Consider the following 21,460-nt stretch of genomic DNA (forward strand, 5'->3'; position numbering starts at 1 on the left):
ATGACTAAGCTGGGGTGGCTAGGTGGCACAGTGACTAGAGCACTGGCCTTGGAGTCAGACACTTAATATACCCAGCCATGTGGCCTTGGGCAAGCCACTTAAACCTATTGCCTTGAAAAAAATCTAAAAAAAAAATGACTAAGCACACAATACTATATAAAACTTTACACTGATGTTATAAATTTTCTCTCTTAGTTACTGTAGTTAGTCATATGTGACAAATGTGGAAAAGACTTTCAGAGCAGTGTATTTAAAAGTAGCAGGCAGAAATTGGCACTTGAGATATAAAAAAAATTCATTTTAAAATTGTGTCATTATTTTAATCAAACTAATCTCTTTGTTAAGTGGAAGTTAATTCTCATTTTCTAATCATACTGAACTTTCATTTTCACCTCTAATGAAGGGGACTTTTGGCACATTAATTCAAAGAATTTCAGTCTGTTCAGCTAGATAAGGACCATAGTTCTATTCCCTAAGGTGCATGAACTTCAAGCCAGCTTGGGAATTAATCTGCTCTGGCTAACGCTTAACTCTTTTTGCTTTCTTTTCCAGCATGGTAAATGATAAACAAGGGAAAAAACTTATTAGAAAAAAAAGAAACTCATGAGAAAGCCTCTCATTTTTTCTTCTCAGTTAAATTAGACTGACAGCATGACCTTTATTCTCATATTCTCTTCTCTGAGAGATGGAAGAGGGCTTATAGCACCACCCCAACTGGGTATAGGGGAGCAACTGGTAAAGTATATGGATAATCTGCAATTTAGATAATCTGTCAATCTGAAATTTATATCATCTCACATTTAGAAGGGATACACCGCCTTTGTAGAAAGCATAGATTATTTCTATCATTTTTAGATATTTTTAGGGCAAGCAAAAATTAACATTTTTCTGAAGCCATGAAAAACAACATAATTTTTTGAGAAAGTAAGAGCATGTCAATTTTTTGAAGCTTTTTGGAAAGTTATAATTTTATGTCTTTGCGTGCAAGGATGATTGTGATTTTTTTTCTCCCTTTTTCCTATAGCTTCCTTTGATGGGGAAAAGCATGCCACCAACCTTCCTTCTGTGAACAGTGCATCATTTGTCCTTCGTTTTCTGGAGAAACTTTGCCACAGTCTACAGTGTGATAACCTTTTTAGTAGCCAGCCTTTCAGCCCTTATATGGGAATTGCTCATAGTCCTTCAGAGTATGATAGGAATAAACCAGGTGACAGCAAATATAGGTTACATTTTTATAATGTTATTTTTCTCATAAAAATGCCTGTAAATCAGGAAGACTATCATCTTCCTGAAACTTGAATTTATTCAGGATTTGAACTGTGCTTTGAAATTATTAATAGTTTACATTTTGCTAGGTTTACAAACCTAAAGGAAATGTCATCTTTTTTTGGGCAGTGGAACTTAAAGGGTCAAGGCATGTGGGTTTTGTTGAAATTCTCTTTTACGTGATTCTTAACCTTTTTTAATGTGCAGTTATCTGGTTACCTCTTAGAAGAGTAATAGGGACTAGAGGTAGAATAAGAATTTTTGCTTTGTTTTGTTTTTTTTAGGTTTTTGCAGGGCAAATGGGGTTAAGTGGCTTGCCCAAGGCCACACAGCTAGGTAATTATTAAGTGTCTGAGAACAGATTTGAACCCAGGTACTCCTGACTCCAGGCCCAGTGCTTTATGCACTGTGCCACCTAGCCGCCCCTTAGAATAAGAATTTTTGAGGAATTTTCTGTGGTAGCATAAAATAAGTTAATAACTTTTGTGATCACAACGGTAATGAACAAATGGCCCCAGATCCTCCAGACTCTGGACTTTCTACAGATAGGATCCAGTGTCTCAATCTGTGTCTTTTGTTCATTATACTTCCATGCTATGGACTGGAAAACCTCTACCTATAGCTTCTGACTTCATAATTGTTTCTAGTGTTCCTCACCTTCCATATAAACATTCAAGGTCTGTTCATAGCAGTTACAGTATTGCTTTTTTTATGAAAAGAGCAGAGGACTTAAACTGATAAACACATGTAGAAAAGCTTTAAGTGATTAACTAAAGATAGTCCCTAAAATTTAACAAAATTCTCTTCCCCCTTGGTGGGTCCTACTTTTCTACTTTTCCTACTTCTTCAAACTTAGCATCATTCTTGGTTTGTACTCTCCTAGTGGGGGAAAATATTTTGGGATTGCTGGAAAGACAGCAAACATTCTTCCCAATGGACTTCTACTCATAGAAATTGTACAAAGGTCCAAGCTTTTTACTTGCCCATATAATGTGCTGTGTTTGTTGTATAATTAATAATAATAATGATAATGATAATAAAGTTTGTATTTCATTTTTGAAAAAGACCATGACATCAGGGAAGTGATGCCATGACAAGCACATGAATTGGATTTGAGTGGGGTTTTGTGGTTAGTCACTAGCCTCACTTCTCTAGTGTGATGTGGGTCCAGTGTGTTTGTTGTAAGGGCCATGTTGTAGTCACATTCCTTGGAAAATTTCCCTGATCTCTGATAATCACATTCCTTAGAAATTTCAAATTCATTAATTCAGAGATCAGGGACATTTTCTGTTTTGAAATTACTAGCAAGATACTCCTCTCCCTAGGCAGAAGCTTCCCAACAAATCTTTCTGTTCTGAACAGAAGGAAATTCACCTTGACAAATTTTATCAAGTTCCCTAAGGAAGGAAGTTTCCCCTCCCCCAAACTAGAAGGAAAGGGTTCAAGAAGAAAATTATCCATGAACCTTGCTTTCTGGTTATATGCATGAATACCTTAAACTCTCACGTGCTCTAGAATTCTCTGCTATTACCCTAACTGCTATCTTTTATTCTAGAAAAGCCTATTCTTAGATCTCTAATGTATTTAAAAAGGGGAAAAAAGCAGACACTCTTCTGTCAGTCTGCCTTGGACTCCTAGGGTCATCTTGATTCTCAGGGCAATTCGAGGACATCCTTTCTTTCACTTATTCTAGGTAGACTTGTCATTGAAAGCTATTCTCTATGAAGTACCAAGGAGCAGTCATTAATTTAGAGGACAACTCTAGACACTTTTATCAGAAATTATTTGAAGTCCTCTTAAGCTACTAAAGGGGATATTTACATCCTCATTGAAGAGGGGTAACTATGCAAAACTCAAAGTTCACGGAAGTCTTATATAACCTTTATATAAGAAATTAGCAAAGCTCTTATAGCAATAAATGTAAACATTTACATAATTACAATAAGATAAAAATAATTGCTGTGGAGGATTCCTAAGTATGGTATCAGAGAATCTGATATACTCAATCTCCTGTGAGAATTTGACTGTTCTTTCTCTCAAGATATATAGGAAGCAATTTAGGAATATGAAAGGAATCAGATAAAGTCAAGAAAAGGAGTTCTGTTTTCTTTTGTGTAGTCTTATTTTTTAAAGATTGATTTTCAAAAAATTAATTTCAGAACTAGATATTTAAATCTTTGATACCTTATGAGATAATAAAATCTTCACATAACTGTTTCATTCACAGATTTCAGAGTAGTTTGTAATTTTTCCTTAAGTATAGCATATTTGAATTTTTAAATTAATCAAATAAGTAGGTTAGGTTCCTACTTGAAAAAATTAACACATATGTATGTATTATATGTGATTTTCATTCAGTTATTAAAATTTGAACTAAATAGTTTGAAGTTTATGAAAATTATTAGGCAAAATATGTTCTTTTGTATTTCAACTCTACTTTGAAATACAACTTATAAAGACTTTTATCATTAATTTACTTACAGTGAAAAGAATGATCATTGATTACATTTAAATGTCAACATTTCAAAGTAAGTTCCTCTAAATCAAAATGTCTTATCTAACATGGCTTCTACATTTTAATTTTTTGGGGAAAATTTATTCCATTGAAAACCTGTGATTAGATAAGACCTCTGTATCCAATCCACTGTTTGCATATTTCATCAAGAGTCATTTCTTTTGAGACTTTAGTTTAGTAAGGGAGAGCACTTTAATTTTTAAAAACTGTTGCTAAAATCTTGTTTTGAGTTAAGGATAGTAATATTTTTTGTAGTATTTTCCAAAATACTAAAATGGACCAGTGTTTGTTGCTAAGATAGAAATATAATTCAGGATTTCATTCTATGGTGTGATGTTTTATTGCTAGAAATATTTTTAATCTCAGTTCAAAATAAATTTTGCCCTTTTGTTAAAAAGATAAGTGACCTTCAAAGTGGAAACCAGGCTTCCCCCAGCGGTGTAGAATAACCTTTAGGGGCATGTGATAAACTAGTTAAAGGAGGGAAAGATTAGTCACCTCTACTTCTCTTTAGTCAAACATGGACTAATCTCTGATATAACTATCCCCACTCCAATTATAATTCCTGCTCCCACAGCTGCCTTCTTCCATGATTGCTCCAGGATCTTCAGGAAGGTTATAGCCTAAATCAAACTTAGGCACCTGCGATAGCTGTGTAGGTAAAAAATCTCTTCCCTTTTCTGTGGTGCACCATTCCCTCTGCTCCACATTTCTAGACCCTATCCCTCCTTCCTTCTGCTCCACATTTCTAGACCCTATCCCTCCTTCCTTCTGCTCCATATTTCTAGACCCTATCCCTCCTTCCCCTCCATTGCCATGGAATGGGATTGGAGCTCTACTCATCTACCCACACTTTCCATTTTTGGTAAAGAAGAATGAGTAACCCTGGTATGAATGGGTTGTGATTACATTATTAATCTTTATAAATGCATGCACTTTCTGGATTTTTATATTTCCAGTGAGGGTACCAGTGACAGAGCCATGATTCTAACTCAGGTTTTAAAGATTTAAACCAGAATTCTTGACTGATAAAGCTTAAGTGTAATTGTTAACTCTTAATTCAGGTATTGACTTCTAATTTAAAGTTTAATATGAAAGGTTTTCTGGGGGGGGTATTTATATTTTAATGCCATATTATTGAAGAAAGCAGGATAATAGGGCTTTGTCAAGGGCCTACTTGCCAACTTGTAGAGCAAGCTCTTTAAAGAATGTGGGAGGTAAATCCTACCATACCATTAATTATCATGAGGCTAGAACTCAAGTGAAATTTCCTTTCTTTCTTCACAACTCCTCCCCTCAAAACAAAAGATAAATCTTTGGTAGTATTGATCTGGAACTTAATATGTTGAAGTAGCTTTTGAGACTCACAGTTGTGGACCCATTGTAGAGTGAGTAAATAATTTGGAATAGCACTTCTGAATTATTAGCTTCTGGAATGTTTGATAGCCTCTGGTGTTAGATGTTGTAATATATATAGAATGTGCTATAGAAATAAGCCTGAGTGAACAAGCAAATATTTAAGATTATTATGAGTAAATCTTTAGCAATTATGTAACATGGATGGGAAACATAAGTGATAATGTAAAAAAAAATGCCTAAACTTACTACTTTATAAAAAAAAACTTCTTTTAAACAGCAAAAGAAGAAATATCAGAAAATAGGAGTACTAAAAGATATTCTCAGGATTCTCCACCTTATGCTGCCCCTCTCTCCCCTAAAATTCCTAGAACAGAAGTACATGCATCTGAAGGTAACTACCATTTATGCTTTGTAGACAATGGGAAAATATTCTGAATATTAAAGCTCAAAATTCATGACTCTCTTAGTACCAAAGCCAGTTTGACAATTTCTTTTTATAGAATATTTTTGTGCTTGTCTCATTTGCACAGCCATAATTTCCTAATGTATGCAGAAGTATTCTTTCTGGCTAATAGATCTATGTATTAGCTTTTCCCCTGCTGAAAGACAGTAGAGAAAAGAAGGGAAGCCTTCCCTTTCCAGTGTACTAAAAGTGTTAACTTTCAAGTTGTTAATTTTCTTTTTTGTTTACCAAGTAGACATTTTGATAAAAATGCATTATATTTTTGTGGTAACAAATATGTGTAGGAAATTCTATTGAGTAGGCAATATACTTTTGTTTTAATTAAACATAGATGTAGTTATTTTTTATTTTCTGTGGCAAGATATACAAATAATTCTGTCTTTGAATAATGTAGGACATTATGAATTTGCGATGATAAATTTCCTGCTAGACCACATCTTGTTACACAGGAGTCCAAACGACAGTCCACATTCGTTTGAATAGAGATTTGTTTCATTAAGTATTGCTTAATATTTTTTTTTTTTAGATTTTTCAAGGCAGTGGGGTTAAGTGGCTTGCCCAAGGCCACACGGCTAGGTAATTATTAAGTGTCTGAGGTAGGATTTGAACCCAGGTACTGGGTCTGCTATTTGGATATCTCTCAACAATAGTTGTTCGTCTTTCAGGTCTATTTGATCTTGTGTTGTCTATGAGTGTGTGCACAATCCATGCACTGATGGTGAGGAGAATCTTCTTTGAAAAAGTTTTTGTAAAATTTTGGTGTCTCAATTGCACTGTGGCATCCCCACCTGCCATGGTAATCAGGTTAGGATTGGTTGGGTAAGCAGACAATTTTTAGGGCCCCTTTTCTAGCCCCTTCCTCACATCAGGAGATGAACAGTATGATCCTTAAAAGGGCTACTCATTCACCCAGGGGACTGCTAAATCCCTTTCAGTGGGGAAATAACCTCACTGGCATGCAGTTTATCCAAACCTGCTGCTTCATCACTTGCCTGTTGCCACAGGACTTTGAAGAATGGTTATGAGTGATATCTTTTGTTGTGTGCATAAATAGGATTTAAGTGACTGACTCCAAGGCCAGTGCTCTATTCACTGCACCACCTAGCTGCCCCCAGTATTGCTTAAATTTTGAGGGAACTTTATTTCATTGGTATAAGAGAGTTGCTAATGAGGAAACCCCTCTGCCAGTGCAGATTGACACTTGGTTCTGCAGTTTATAGTTTGAGAGTATTAACTGGTACACTGAGAGGTTGACTGGCTTGCATAGCTCACACTACCATTATGTTCCAGAGATGAGACCTTTGACCAGTTTTTCCCAATTTTAAGACTGAGTCATGATCCACTTTGCTATCACATAGTCACTTACTGCTTAAAATAAAAAGCTTACTGTTTGGGATTGGGAAATCTTTTATTTTTTAACAAAGAAATTACATTGTAATGGCTTTTATTGTAAAAATATGATCGTTGAGTAAATAACCACCTTTGTTTGTCGTTGGCTATAGCAGAATTATTGCCAGTTGAAGAAAATGGCTTGCCCAAAGAGCACAGATTTTCTGAACAATCCATGGATTCATCATTGAATTCAGGAAAACCTTCAAGCCTTGCCTGTAGAAATCCCACAAACTGTCGTACCTCAATAAGTACAGCATATTATAGAAATTCTCTTCAATCAGCAACTACTACCTCAAATTCAGTGCCAGTCTTACACAAACTGTCATTGAACCCTGCTGGGAACAATTATTACGAAGGCAACAGGAACCGAAATCAAAGGAGAATTGAAGGTAGAGTTTGTCCTATTGGTTTATTTTGAAATTCAGTTTTACTTCATTTTCAGGTCTGAATTCCCTCCCTCCCTCCCTCCTTCCTTCCTTCCTTTCCACCCAGTGAATAAGCAAGAAAAATGTGGATCCATCAGCACAGAGTAGTTGAAATGCGCTGTATGTTTTTGACCCATAAATAGGACATCATAAAAGCATTTTGGTTTGTTATTGTCTACATAAAATTGAATTTCATCTGCCTTCTTACTGAGCCAAGAGTTTGATGGAATTAAATGCTGCTTTCTTAGAAATAAACTATTTTGCTGGTAAACCTGATGAAGTTCTTGTTTTTTCATTTATCAGCTTCTGTATTTCTCCATCGTTTTCATCAAAGCAGTCTTGGTGTTGCTAGTGTTCTGGCCCAGATGAGCAAATGTAGTGCCATACACCAGATCTCTGAAAGCTGCCCACTCCTTTTCTGCTCCACTGTTGCCAACTGTGTATTGGCTCAGTTTTCCCTCCAAGTTAGCAACAGACTGTTCCAGCTTAGAGAGACACTCTTAATTCTTCTAGTAGTCATTTTGCCTTGGGGCCACCCCTTTAATTGAATATGAATATTTAGCTTAGAGAGGATGAGTCTGTGATCAGTCTACTCTTCACTCTGCACCACACATTGCCTTTGTCACTCACATCCTGTCTGACTCTTCTCTTTACAATCACATAGTCTAGTAGATGCCAGTATTTCTACGAAGGTGCATCCAGGAAGTTTTATTGCATTTAGATAAATAGAAGATAGTGTTTGTGATGAGTAGTTCATGAGATTTGCAAGAAGGTAACCATTTGTTGTTGTTTCCTACTGTCATATCTGGATACCTGAGCCTACTCTAGCATTAAAGTCACCTGGAATTATAAGCTTGTTTTCTTTTGGTGATGACATGGGTCTCCAGGTCTTCATAAAAATTTTCTTTAACTTCCATCAGTGTTTGCCATGGTGGAAGCATAGGCATTGCTGATGGTGGCATGACCTTTTCCTCACATGGCAATCTCATTATCATGAGCCAGTCATTCACTTCTTTTGGTAGGTATTCAAGAATGTTGACTAGATTAGTTTTACAGTGCTCCCTTTCACTGCAACCAATCCAGGAAAATACATATCCAGCTCCAACTTCATTTGCCAGCCTTGTTTCACTCAGTGTTGCTATTTGGATATCTCTCAACAATAGTTGTTCGTCTTTCAGGTCTATTTGATCTTGTGTTGTCTATGAGTGTGTGCACAATCCATGCACTGATGGTGAGGGGAATCTTCTTTGAAAAAGTTTTTGTAAAATTTTGGTGTCTCAATTGCACTGTGGCATCCCCACCTGCCATGGTAATCAGGTTAGGATTGGTTGGGTAAGCAGACAATTTTTAGGGCCCCTTTTCTAGCCCCTTCCTCACATCAGGAGATGAACAGTGTGATCCTTAAAAGGGCTACTCATTCACCCAGGGGACTGCTAAATCCCTTTCAGTGGGGAAATAACCTCACTGGCATGCAGTTTATCCAAACCTGCTGCTTCATCACTTGCCTGTTGCCACAGGACTTTGAAGAATGGTTATGAGTGATATCTTTTGTTGTGTGCATAAATAGGATTTAAGTGAGGTAGAGCTACATGAAATCATCTGCCTCACTCTTTCTTCCAAAGGCATCATGATCCAGCACTGCAAGACAGAGTCAAGACAACTGGTGATGGCTCTAGATGCAGTGGATGTCTAACCAAGGTCTAATCCCTCTACAGTACCTGTTTCAGCAGGCTCCATGGCCCTTGGAATGAATTGTTCTTATCTGCCCATTCCACCAGTGGAAGATTTCACATGCTTGGGGGTAGACAACCCCCCACTACTCTCTGATGAGTTTAAGACTCCTGGTTTAGCTCTCCTGCTGAAACAGTTTACTGATGGATGGCATGCTACAGCTTCTTGGAGCCACAGGCTAGTTAGGTGGCTCAGGTGGATATCAAAGGTGGAAAGCAGACCTGAAGAGGGCTCAGCAGTCCTCACACCAAAATACTAATCTTCCTTGAACACACCCTACGCCAACATGATCCTAGAGAGATGGATGGAACACTTCCATAGTCTTTTTAACAGATCATCATGAATCACTGCAACAGCCACTGACCACTCAAGTTGAAGTTAATCAGTTCCTAGCTGAAGTTCCAACTGAAGAAGAGGTTTTTGAATACCATTAGGCTCCTTTCAAGTGGCAAAGCATTTGGTGCTGATTCTATTCCAGCTGAGACCTACAAGGTAGGGAGTTTCCATTGCTCATCCAAAAACTGACTGAAATTTTCCAGGCTATGTGGCCTGAAGAAGTTATTCCCCAGGAATTCAAGGATCATCCATCTCTATAAAGTTAAAGGGAATATTTCTCTTTGAGTCATTGCTGGTAAGATTCTTGCCTGAGACCTTCTCAATAGGTTGATCCTTCACCTAGAAGATAATCACTTCCCTGAGAGTCAGTGTGGCTTCAGAAAGGGTTGAGTAGCAATCAATATGATTTTGGCTTCCTGACAACTCCAGGAAAAATGCCAGTAACAGCACAGAGGTCTGTATACAACATTTGTAGGCTTTTGATACCAACATTTGTGAGAGTTTATGGAAAATTATGTCAAACTTGGTCTCCAGGAAAAGTTCATCAATAATGTACATCAATTTCATGACAGTGGGCATGCCTGGGTTCTGGATAATTAATAGACAATGCTCTCAAGAGTTCCTAGTCACCAATGGAGTAAAACAAGGCTGTGTCATGTCCTTGCTCCCATACTTTTTAGCATGGTGTTTTCAGCCATGGCTTCAAGTCAGTTACCACACTGATAGCAAATTCTTCAGTTTGAAAAAGCTACAAGCCAAGACCAAAGTGGAGGGAGTGTTGGTGCATGAGCTTCTGTATGCAGATGATTGTATACTCAACGCAACCTCTGAAGCTGAGATGCAACAAAGTATGGATTGATTCTCTGTTGTTTGTGCTAATTTTGGTTGAACAATTAACACCAAGAAAACCCAGGTGCCTAACAGCAACATGGGGGCGATAATCAACCTTGGACTCACTCATTCCATCAGTGCAACAATCAGGAACAATTTGGGACTGTCTGCAATGGAAGATACCATCTGTATCCAGAGAAAGGACTGTGGAGTTTGAACAAAGACCAAGGACTATTACCTTTATTTTATTTTATTTTTTTTTAAAGATTTTTCAAGGCAATGGAGTTAAGTGGCTTGCCCAAGGCCGCATGGCTAGGTAATTATGAAGTGTCTGAGGTCGGATTTGAACCCAGGTACTCCTGACTCCAAGGCTGGTGCTCTATTCACTGCACCACCTAGCCACCCCTTATTACTTTTAATTTAGGAAAAAACTGATAATCTTATTGTCTGATATTGCTATCTCTTATATTTTATGTCTCTTCCTTAAGGATGTGATTTCTCTCTCATCACATTCAATTTGGATCAGTGTATACCATGGAAACAATGTAAAGACTGGCCAATTGCCTTCTCTGGGGGTGGGGGGAAGGAAGGAAGATTAGGGGGGGAAATTGTAAAACTCAAAATAAATAAAAACTTTAAGTAAAAAAACAAGAACAAAAAACCCCAAGTGCTCCACCAGCCAGCACCACACTATATTGATTATAGCAAATGGAGAAGTTTTGAGTACTGTAGATAAGTTCTTGTCAGTGTCCTTTCTATGGAGCTACACACTGACAATGTGGTTGACACTTTCATTGCCAGAGTTAGCTCAGTATTTGGGAGGCTGAAAGAAAGTGTGGGAGAGAAGAGGTATTAGACTGACTACCAGATTGAACCATTGTACTGACCTCATTCCTATATGTCTATGAAACCTGGACAGTCTACCAGCACCATGTCAAGAAACTGAATTGCTTCCATTTAAATTGTCTTAAATTCTTAAGATCACCTGGTAGGAGAAGATAGCAGACACTGAGGTCCTTTCTCAAGATAAACTGTCTGTCATCCCAGCATTACAACAGAGAGTGCAACAGTGATGACCTGGACACATCATTAGCCAGATGTACGCTTGCCCAAAAAAACTATTTTATGGATAATTCACACAGGCCAAGCGTTCACAAGGGGATGTGATACTGAAACACCCTGAATGTCTCATTGAATAACTTTAGAATTTATTATATGGTATGAGAGATATGGTACAAGACCACCCAGCATGGCATGCCCACGTCAATGAGGGTGCTACACTTGAAGAGGAAGGCAGAATTTGAAGCATAATAAAGGAAAGGTGACCTCCATAAGTTTAGAGTAAGTACCCAAGGTGTTCATGGACTATTTATGCCCAACTTGTGATAGAGCATTCCGGGTTCTTATTGGTCTGATCAGTCACAGTCAGACTCACTGTAATTTATCTCAGACATAGTGATGTTATTTTGGTCTTTGATAATGAAGGACAAGAACCAACCATATTGGAGAAAAGGAAGGAATTTGACAGAACTTCATCTTTTTTTCTGAATAATTTATATAGATATGGAATTGTTCTTTAAATGTTTGTTAAAATTTGCTTGTAAATCCATTTGGCTCTGGAGAATTTTTCTTAAGGAGTTTGTTGATGAAACCATTAAATTTCTTTTAATTAAATGGGGTTATTTAAGTATTTAACTTCCTTTTTTGTTATTCGGGACAATTTACATTTTTGGAAATATTCATCCGTTTCTCTTAGTTGTCAAATTTATTGCTATATATTTGGGTAAAATAGTCCCAAATTATTATCTTAAATTTCCTCCTCCTTAGTGGTACGTTCACTCTTCATTTTTGATACTGGTAATTTGGTTTTAGCTTTCTTTTTAAATCAAGTTAGCCAAATATATATTTATTTTATTTTTTCCCATAAAACCAACTCTTAGTTTTATTCATTAGTTTATTAGTTTTCTCCCAATTTTATTAATCTCTGCTTTGATTTTCAGAATTTCTAATTTGGATTTTAAATTTATTCTTTTTCTACCTTTTTTAAGTTGTGTGACCAATTCATTGATATCCTCTTTCTCAATTTTATTCATGAAAGCATTTAGAGATATAAAATTTCTTCTAATAGCTGCTTTGGCTTCATCCCACAGGTTTTGGTATATTGTCTCATAGTCATTGTCTTGATCACAATTATTAGTTATTTCTGTTATTTGTGTTGGATCCACTCATTCTTTCAAATTAGGTTATTTAGTTTCCAATTAATTTTTAATCTTTCCATAAAACTTTATTAATGTGATTTTTATTCCATCATGATCTGAAAATAATGCCTTTAATATTTCTGCCTTTCTGCATTTGATTGTGACATTTCAGTGCCCTAATAACATGGTCAGTTTTTGTGTGGATGTCATGTACTGCTGAGAAAAAGAATTATTTTCTTTCTCCATTCAATTTTCTCCAGAGGTCTTTCATATCTAACATTTCTAAAATTCTATTTTATTCATTATTTTATTTTATGGTTATAGGGAAATCCCCCACCAGGATAGTTTTGCTGCCTTTGTCTTTTTGTAACTCATTTATCATCTGCTCTTAAGAATTTGGATGCTTTGCCATTTGAGGTATATGTTTTCATTTATCTTCTGCTTTTAAGAATTTGGATGCTTTGCCACTTGCTGTATGTATGATTAGTGTTGAAATTTTTTCAGTAACTGTGGAACCTTTTAGTAATATGTAGTAGTTTCTTTGCTTATCTCTTTTTATGAGATCTACTTTGCTTGAGATGTGTTTCCCGTGAACAGCATGTTGCATATTTATGGTTTTTAATATTCTCTGCTATCTGCTTCCATTTAATGGGAGAGTTCATCCCATTCACATTCATAGTTGTAATTAAGAACTCTTAATTATTCCTCATCCTATCTCCCCTCCATTTGTACTTTTTTTCTCCTTTCATCCTATCCCTCCTTATAAGTATTTTACTTATGAATACCACCTCCCTCAATCTGACCCACTTCTAACAGCACCCCCTCCCCTTTCCCCTTTCCTCTTTTATTTTTCTTGTCTTTCTTCTCTTCTATCATTTCCTCCTCCTTTCTTTCCCTTTTCCCTTCTTAATGCTTGAAGGATGATAGGTTTCTAAACTCAGCTATTTGTGTTATTCCCTATTTGAGCAAAATCCGATGAAAGTAAGATTCAAGCAATTCTTACCCTCTAGGATTGTTTTGGAAGAACTCGACAGAAATGCTCATTCACTCTATCATCTTGGGTGCATGTCATAGTAGCAGAAATTACATTGTGATGAAAATACATAGACCTTATGGATAGACGAAGGAACTAAAAATGAGAATCCAAGAGATTACAAATGTGCCATAGAAGCATATCATAATGAGAGAAGACTTTAATTATCTGAACATCTGCTAAGTTCTCCTACTAAAATCAGAGCAGCTGAGATATTTATCACTTGCCTTTTGGTAATTTCATTAATGATGATGATAATCTCTCTCAAAACACAGCCTATCATCCCTGCCAAGATGGGGCAAAGGGAGTTAGCAAAGTAAGGGGAGAACATTAGTATGATGAACAATGGGGATTGTGTGTCCTGAGTCCCACTGTAGTGGGACTGTAGGTTAGCACTGTAGTCATTGTGATGTAATGTCTGAGAATTTAAGCATAGACTCATTGTACTTGAAACTCTCTTGATGATCAGTTTTACAGAGTACTGGTGAACAGAAGATCTTTCTTCTTGATCTGGTACCCCAAAAATGCAAGGTAATAGGAACGAATCCACAATATTAATACTTCAACTACTAAAAATGCTTTGGGACATGTATTACTGATCTCTAAAGTGAGCATATGATGAGTATGCTTGAAATATAATGAAAATGCTTTTATTTGATGACAATACTAAAATATAAAAAAATTGGAAACATTACCATTGTAGGCAAGGTCTGTATTTTGTCAATAATATCCTTACCTTTACCTCCAAGTATCACAACAATATATTGTAGATCATTGTCAGTCAAATAGATCTTGTAATCATAAGCATTGCTTCATTCCCTAGCCAAAATTAGATGAAGAGCAGGATTTGGAATTTACCTGAGTCTTCGCTCTGCTTGATCCTTATATGTGCTAGTATCTTTCCTGAAAGATTACATTTTATTGTATGTGTATCTTGTATGTATACCCTTATTCACATATTGCCTCATTAGAATGTAAACTTCTCCCAAGTAGGAACTATTTCCCCTCAGTAGACTTTAAGGGGCTCTTTAAGGACAGGCACTGATTTGTTTTTCTTTGTATGCACAATGCTTAGCGCAGAGCCTGAAAGTAACTTAATGGAATGACATAGTGACATAAAGATTTTTTGTGAGCTAGATATTCTAAACCCATGGTCTGTGAATTTGTTTTTTAAAAAATATTTTGGTGTTTTAATTAGTTTGCCTTCTTTTATATCTATTGTTATACATTTTAAAGCAAATCTTTAAAAAAAGGCTTAAAAGCTGCCCCTGAGGTTGGGATTGGATGGCCTGTCCAGGACCATAGGGCCAGGTGGATGCTGGGCCTAAGGGGTGGTATGTGGGCTCGGGGTCTCTTAGCCCCAGGGCTGGGGATCTGTCTGCTGGGCCACTCAGCTACCCTACAGCATATTTAAGAAGAAGGACAGAGTGAAAGGAGAGAGAAAATAAAGTATATAGTAGTGAGGAAGTATGAATGAGTTGCAATCAGCAATGGCAATGGTGGAAAAATGTGGAAGTAGCATTTGTGATGGACTTATAAAGAATGTGATCCACCCGTGACAGAGCTGGAGGTGTTGGAACACAGACTGTAGAACATTTTTTATTATTATTATTTTGGGGGGGTGTTGCAGGGCAAAATGGGGCTGGGTGGCTTGTCTGGGGCCCCACAGCTGGGTGATTGTTGAGTGTCTGAGGCAGTATTTGGACCTGGGTGCTTCTGGCTCCAGGGCCAGTGCTCTGTCTGCTGTGCCACCTGGCCATACCTACTACTACTACTACTACTACTATTATTATTATTATTATTATTATTATTAATTTTAAATCTAAGTTTTTTCCTCTTTATTTTATTGCTCACGTGGGTCTGTATTTTTTGGGGGGGATTATGTTTACTCTTAAACAAGAATATTTTAGTAATGTATAAAAAATCATTTGTAAAGAAATAAGAATAAATAAATGAACAAAAGCTGTGCCTGAAGATTTTGTGATTTAAAAAAAAGGTCTAAATCAAATGAAATAAAATCTAATGGGAATGAACATAAAGTTCTAGTTTTGTTGCAAGTGGAGAATGGGGGAGAAATGACTGAATCACCAATACTGTGAAGACCTGAGACTTTTATTTTACTCTAAAAGCTCAATATGAGTGTACTCTAAAAACTCAATATGAGTTAAGTGGCAGCCAAAACTTGTACTAAGCCTCATTGAGAGACATGGTGTCCAAAGTAGGAGGCGATAATCCTACTGAATTTGATCACATCTGAAATAATTTTTAATTTTTGATACCATAGTTTCGAAAAGATTAAGACAAACTAGAACACAGCCAGAAAAGGCCATTCAGGAGGAAGGGGGATTGGAAGGGAATAGACATTTGAATAGCATTTTCTGTATAAGCACTGGACCAAGTAAGTGAAACCATATAAGGATCTAGAAATATTTAGCTTGGAGAAAAGGCTTAGGAAAATATGATGGATTTCTTAAATTATTTGAAGAATTGTTACATGGAAGAAGGATTAAATTTATTTTATTTGAAACAAATTATAAAGTTGGAGCTATGAGTGTAAAACTACAGGGATAAATTTATGCTTGATCTCAGGAAAAACTTTGTGATTAGAACTACCTATTTCTATATTAGTCTGTGAAAGAAGAACTAGAACTAAGGGGAGAAGAACACAAGAAAGAAAGAAAGCATAACAGAAGTTTTCAAAAGTGAACACAATATTCTTTGCTCTGCATTTAGACTCCATACTTTTTTCCCCTGGATGCAGATGACATTTTCCTTAACAGATCTCTCAGGATTATCCTTGATCATTGAACTGAGAGGAGCTGCATCCATCATAGTTGATCATCTCACAGTGTTGCTGTTGTATAATGCAATGTATAATGTTGTCCTGGTTCTGTTCACTTCACTCAGCATTAGTTCAAATTCAGCCTGCTCTTTGCCAATACAAAAAGAGATGCTGTAAATATTTTTGTTTATATGGGTCCTTTCCCCCATTAATATGCTCTCTTAGGAATATAGACTTAGTAGTGGTACTTTTGGATCAAAGGGTATGCACAATTTTATTACCTTTGGGTATAGTTAAAAATTGCCCTCCAGATTATTTAGATCAGTTCACAATTCTACCAATAATTAGTTCCAGTTTTCTCACATCCTTTCTAACATTGATCATTTTCCTTTTTTTGTCAATTTAGACAATCTGATAGGTGTGAGGTGGTACCCCAGAGTTGTTTTAATTTGCATTTCTCTAATCAATAATGATTTGGAGCATTTTTTCATATGACTAGATATTTTTAATTTCTTCATCTGAAAACTTCTGTTCATATCCTTTGACTGTTTATCAACTGAAGAATGATTTGTGTTCTTATAAATTTTACTCAGTTCTTATGTATTTTAGAAATGAGTCCCTTTTCTGAAACAGTTGTGAAAACTTTCCCAGTTTTCCAAATTACTTTTCTTTTGGTTGTATTGGTTTTAATTTTGCAAAGCTTTTTAATTTAATATAGCTGAAATTGTCTATTTTGCAGTATATTATGTTCTCCATCTCTTCTTCGGTCATAATTTCCTCCCCTCTCCATAGATCTCATAGATAGATTATTCCTTATTCTTCTAATTGGTTTATGGTATCACCCTTTATGTCTAAATTCTGTACCCATTTTAATGTTACCTGGTATAAGGTGTGAGATGTTAGTCTATGGCCAACTGTTGTCATACTCTTTTCCAGTTTTTCCAGCAGTTTTTGTCAAATAGCGAGTTCTTATCTCAAAAGCTTTATCAAATAGTATATTGCCATAGTCATTTACTCCTCGTTTTTTGTACTTAATGTATTCCACTGGACCACCATTCTATTTCTTAGCCAGTACCAGACAGTTTTGATGACTGCTGATGTGTAATAAAGTTTTAGATCTGGAATGACTAGGTCACCTTCCTTTGCATTTTTTTCATTAATTCCCTTGATTTTCTTAACCTTTTGTTATTATGCTAGCTCTGTAAAATTTTTGGTAGTTTAATTAGCAAGGTAATGAATAAATAATTTAATTTAGGTAGAATTGTCTTTTTTGTCAAATTATCTCTGCCTAACCATGAGCAATTTACATTTTTCCAGTTATTTAAGTCTGATTTATTTGTATGAAAAGTGTTTAAGAATTATGTTAAAAAAACGAATTGTGTTCATATAGTTTCTGGTTATTTTATGTTTTCTACAATTACTTTAAATGAAATTTCTCTTTCCATCTCTTGATGTTGGGTCTTTTTGGTACTATAAAGAAATGTTGGTTTATTTTATATTCTTCAACTTTGCTAAAGTTGCTAATTTGTTTCAAGTAAATTTTCAGTTGATTTTCTAGGGTTCTCTAAGTATACCGTCTGCATTTATATGCATAAATGTTTGCATACTTATACTCTGCAAAGAATGAGAATTTCTCTTCCCTGTATGCAGCAAAACATTAAAAAGAGGATATGACATAAAATCATGAATTTCCATTTCGAATGTGAATTTTTTTTGATTTTTTTAAACTCTGTAATAAATCATTTTCAAAACTACCGTTTTTCCGTGCTTCCTTCTAAGTTTTTTTTGTTATCATCATTTCTGTTTTCAACATATTTTTGAAAACAAGTCTTCAAAAATGAAATTAATTTTGACAACTAGAAGAATAAGGATAACTTTTTCTCAGAAAAATTCATATTTCTGGAAACAGGGAAGCTTTGTAAATTCACAATAAGTGCCTGGTGGTTCAGAAGAGTTAAATCAAAACTAGACTTTTTTTCCCTAGACTTCAGCTGCTCTTCTATAGGCTACACAGGAAAATACAGATCCTTCTTAAGAAATGATAAGTGAGCCTAATCTGTGCCCTAAGATAAATGATTTACTAGAACTTGTTGTGTAGCCAGAATTGCATAACATATTGAATTTCTTTTTAAAGTGGAATAAAGCATTTTTCTTTCAAAGAAGAGGTATCTTTTGAGTGCATGTCTTCTTTCATTCTTTGTTCAATCATTTCTCAGTTTCTTCCTAAAATTTTTTGGGTCACTATGGTGCTGATTATTTATGGTTCTGAATGGTAAGATATTACGCTTTCAAATTAATTATTTAAAGGTGAATGTTAAAGCCAAAACATTTAATGCAATGTAATTGATTTTTTAATCAAATTAAATATATCTTCAATAAATAAATGTTCTGTGTTCCTCCTCTTTTTTTTTCTTTGAAGCTGCAAGTTCAACAACTGGACCAGATCTCAGTGTACTAAAACGGGAATCTTCAAGAGGATCTAATAAAGATCCCTCAAGTTGGTCTATAGATGAAGTGATGCGATTTGTGAAAGAAGCTGATCCTCAAGCATTAGCACCACATGCAGAGCTCTTCAGAAGACATGTAGAGTATCTTTTTTTAAGCTTTGTCATAACCCTGTTCAACTATTTCAAATTGTTACTTTGCAGTTACAGTAATTAAATACTAATTCACATTTATAGGACAGGACCCTTCCAGTGGTTAGATTTTTGTAAATATGTACATAAAAAACCTTAAATTATTTAAGTAGGTGACCTTTTGTCCCCCTTATTAACAGTAGGAAAGAGATACAGATATGTAATAGTGGAGTAGCTTTCTTTTCACGATGATGCTTTATACACTTAGCAGTGGTTAGAAGTTGAGGCACCCCATTCCATTTTGGGGTATGATTGCAATCATTCTCTGATACAAGATGCTGATGGAAGGTGCTATATAGCAGAGAATAGCAATTTGCAAACTAACACTGTTTCATGAATTCCTTCCCAGTCACTTGATGGCTATAATCTCTTATCTCCTCAAATTGCCTTATGCTTGTTCTTCCAATAAAGTTGATGCTCCTCAAGATTAAGGATTTTTAAAAATTTTTTATCTTTATATCCCCAGTGTCTAGCACAGTCAATGCCTTTCACTTTCTTACTGTACCAGTGATTGCATCTGGACAAACAAGGAATGCTCTGTGTAAAAACCCTCCACTATTACCTATCAGCAGCTTCCCTGGAACTTAGAGTAGGACCAGGGAGATACTTTGAGACTCAGAGAAATCTAGGACCTAAGCTAGTCATGAAGAGATCCTGAAAAATGGTAAAAATCTCACATGTACAGAAATGTTCATTAATAGCTCTCTTTTGTAGTGGCAAAAAATTGGAAATTGAGGGGATGTCCATCAATTGGGGAATGGTTGAAAAATTATGATTATATATATATGTGAAAGAATACTATTGTTCTATAAGAAATCATGAGGGATGGGATTTCAGAAAATCTTGGAAAGATACTGAGAAATGAGCAGAATCTGAAGAACATTATGCACATTAGCAACAACCTGGGGTGATGATCAACTATGATGAACTTGTTCATTTCAGCAGCACAATAATCTAAGACAACTGTAAAAGACTTGTGATGGAACATACCATCCATATCTAGAGAAGAAATGGTGGTGTTTGAATGAAAACAAATTTTAATAGTGGTCTAATGTATTATCTCTTTTACTCTCTAATGTTTTCTTCCATTTAGATCTTATTTTTCTCTCACATCATGTTCAATATCAATCTATGTTTAGCATGTTATAAATAAGAACTTAAATTAGATTGCTTTCTATAAGGGGGAGTGGAGGGGGAAGTGAAGGAGGGAGAAAAATTACAAAACTCAAAACTTTGTAAAAAAAAGATAGGTTTTTGGAAAAAAAGTAAATAAAATATTTAAAAAAGAAAAGAGTGACCTAATATTTACAGTTTTAGCCAAGAAAATTCAAATTTAGTTTTTGTGTTTTATTCCTCTAGAGGGAATTTTATATTTAAAATTTTCCTTAAAGAAATTAATTTCACAGAACTTTTACTTTGATGGCATTAATATTGGGCTCTGCATTGTGATTCTCCTTCATTTTCTGAGCAATTGAATAAAAATTAATATTGAACATATATATATAATATGTATTATAGGCTATTTATATAATGGCTATATTGGATATAAAAGTTTCTATTTTACTTCATTTAATCTTTTGTATTATTTTTTTTTATTAAAGAATTTCTTTGGGGCGGCTGGGTGGCGTAGTGGATAAAGTACCAGCCTTGGAGTCATGAATACCTGGGTTCAAATCTGGCTTCAGATGCTTAATAATTACCTAGCTGTGTGGCCTTGGGCAAGCCACTTAACCCCATCTGCCTTACAAAAACCTAAAAAACAAAACAAAACAAAAAGAATTTCTTTGAGTTTTACAATTTCCCCCCAATCTTACTTCCCTCCCCCCCACAGAAATCAGTTTGTCAGTCTTTACTTTGTTTCCATGTTGTACATTGATCCAAATTGAGTGTGATGAGAGAGAAATCATATCTTTAAGGAAGAAACAAAAAGTACAAGAGATAACAAGATCAGACAATAAGATATCTGTTTGTTTTTTTCTAAATTAAAGGGAATAGTCCTTGAACTTTCTTCAAACTCCATGGTTCTTTATCTGGATCCAGATGGTATTCTCCATTGCAGACAGCCCAAAATTGTCCCTGATTGTTGCACTGATGGAATGAGCAAGTCCGTCACCATTGATACAGTGTTCTTGTGGTTCTGCTCATCTCACTCAGCATCAGTTCATGCAGATCCCTCCAGGCTTCCCTGAATTCCTGTGAGCAAGTCCGTCACCATTGATACAGTGTTCTTGTGGTTCTGCTCATCTCACTCAGCATCAGTTCATGCAGATCCCTCCAGGCTTCCCTGAATTCCTGTCCCTCATGGTTTCTAATAGAACAATAGTGTTCCATGACATACATACATACATATACCACATTAACTTCATTTAATCTTTACAGTAAATTAAATCATCTAAGCATTTTCATTTCATTTTACAGATTAGAAGATGAAACCTTAGAATAGTTGTAAGTTGCTCTGGGTCATAGTTATTAAATGGTAGAAATTAGGACTTG

General features: G+C 35.6%; 1 protein-coding gene across 5 annotated transcripts in view; it reads left to right on the plus strand.

Annotated features, from left to right (window-relative positions):
- Nucleotides 1-21,460, plus strand: part of SCML2 (Scm polycomb group protein like 2) — a 150,397-nt gene that overhangs the window by 128,457 nt on the left and 480 nt on the right. For 2 of the 5 annotated variants that reach the window (XM_074192332.1, XM_074192330.1), the window contains exons 11-14: nucleotides 1,025-1,207; nucleotides 5,418-5,531; nucleotides 7,106-7,384; nucleotides 18,751-18,914. In XM_074192332.1, coding sequence (XP_074048433.1) covers nucleotides 1,025-1,207; nucleotides 5,418-5,531; nucleotides 7,106-7,384; nucleotides 18,751-18,914 — 740 coding nt within the window. The remainder of the gene's footprint in view (nucleotides 1-1,024; nucleotides 1,208-5,417; nucleotides 5,532-7,105; nucleotides 7,385-18,750; nucleotides 18,915-21,460) is intronic. The other 3 variants (XM_074192333.1, XM_074192334.1, XM_074192335.1) reach the window with 3 other exon arrangements.

This window comes from Macrotis lagotis, chromosome 6 (assembly GCF_037893015.1).
Source record: "Macrotis lagotis isolate mMagLag1 chromosome 6, bilby.v1.9.chrom.fasta, whole genome shotgun sequence".
Classification (NCBI taxonomy): Eukaryota; Metazoa; Chordata; class Mammalia; order Peramelemorphia; family Peramelidae; genus Macrotis; species Macrotis lagotis.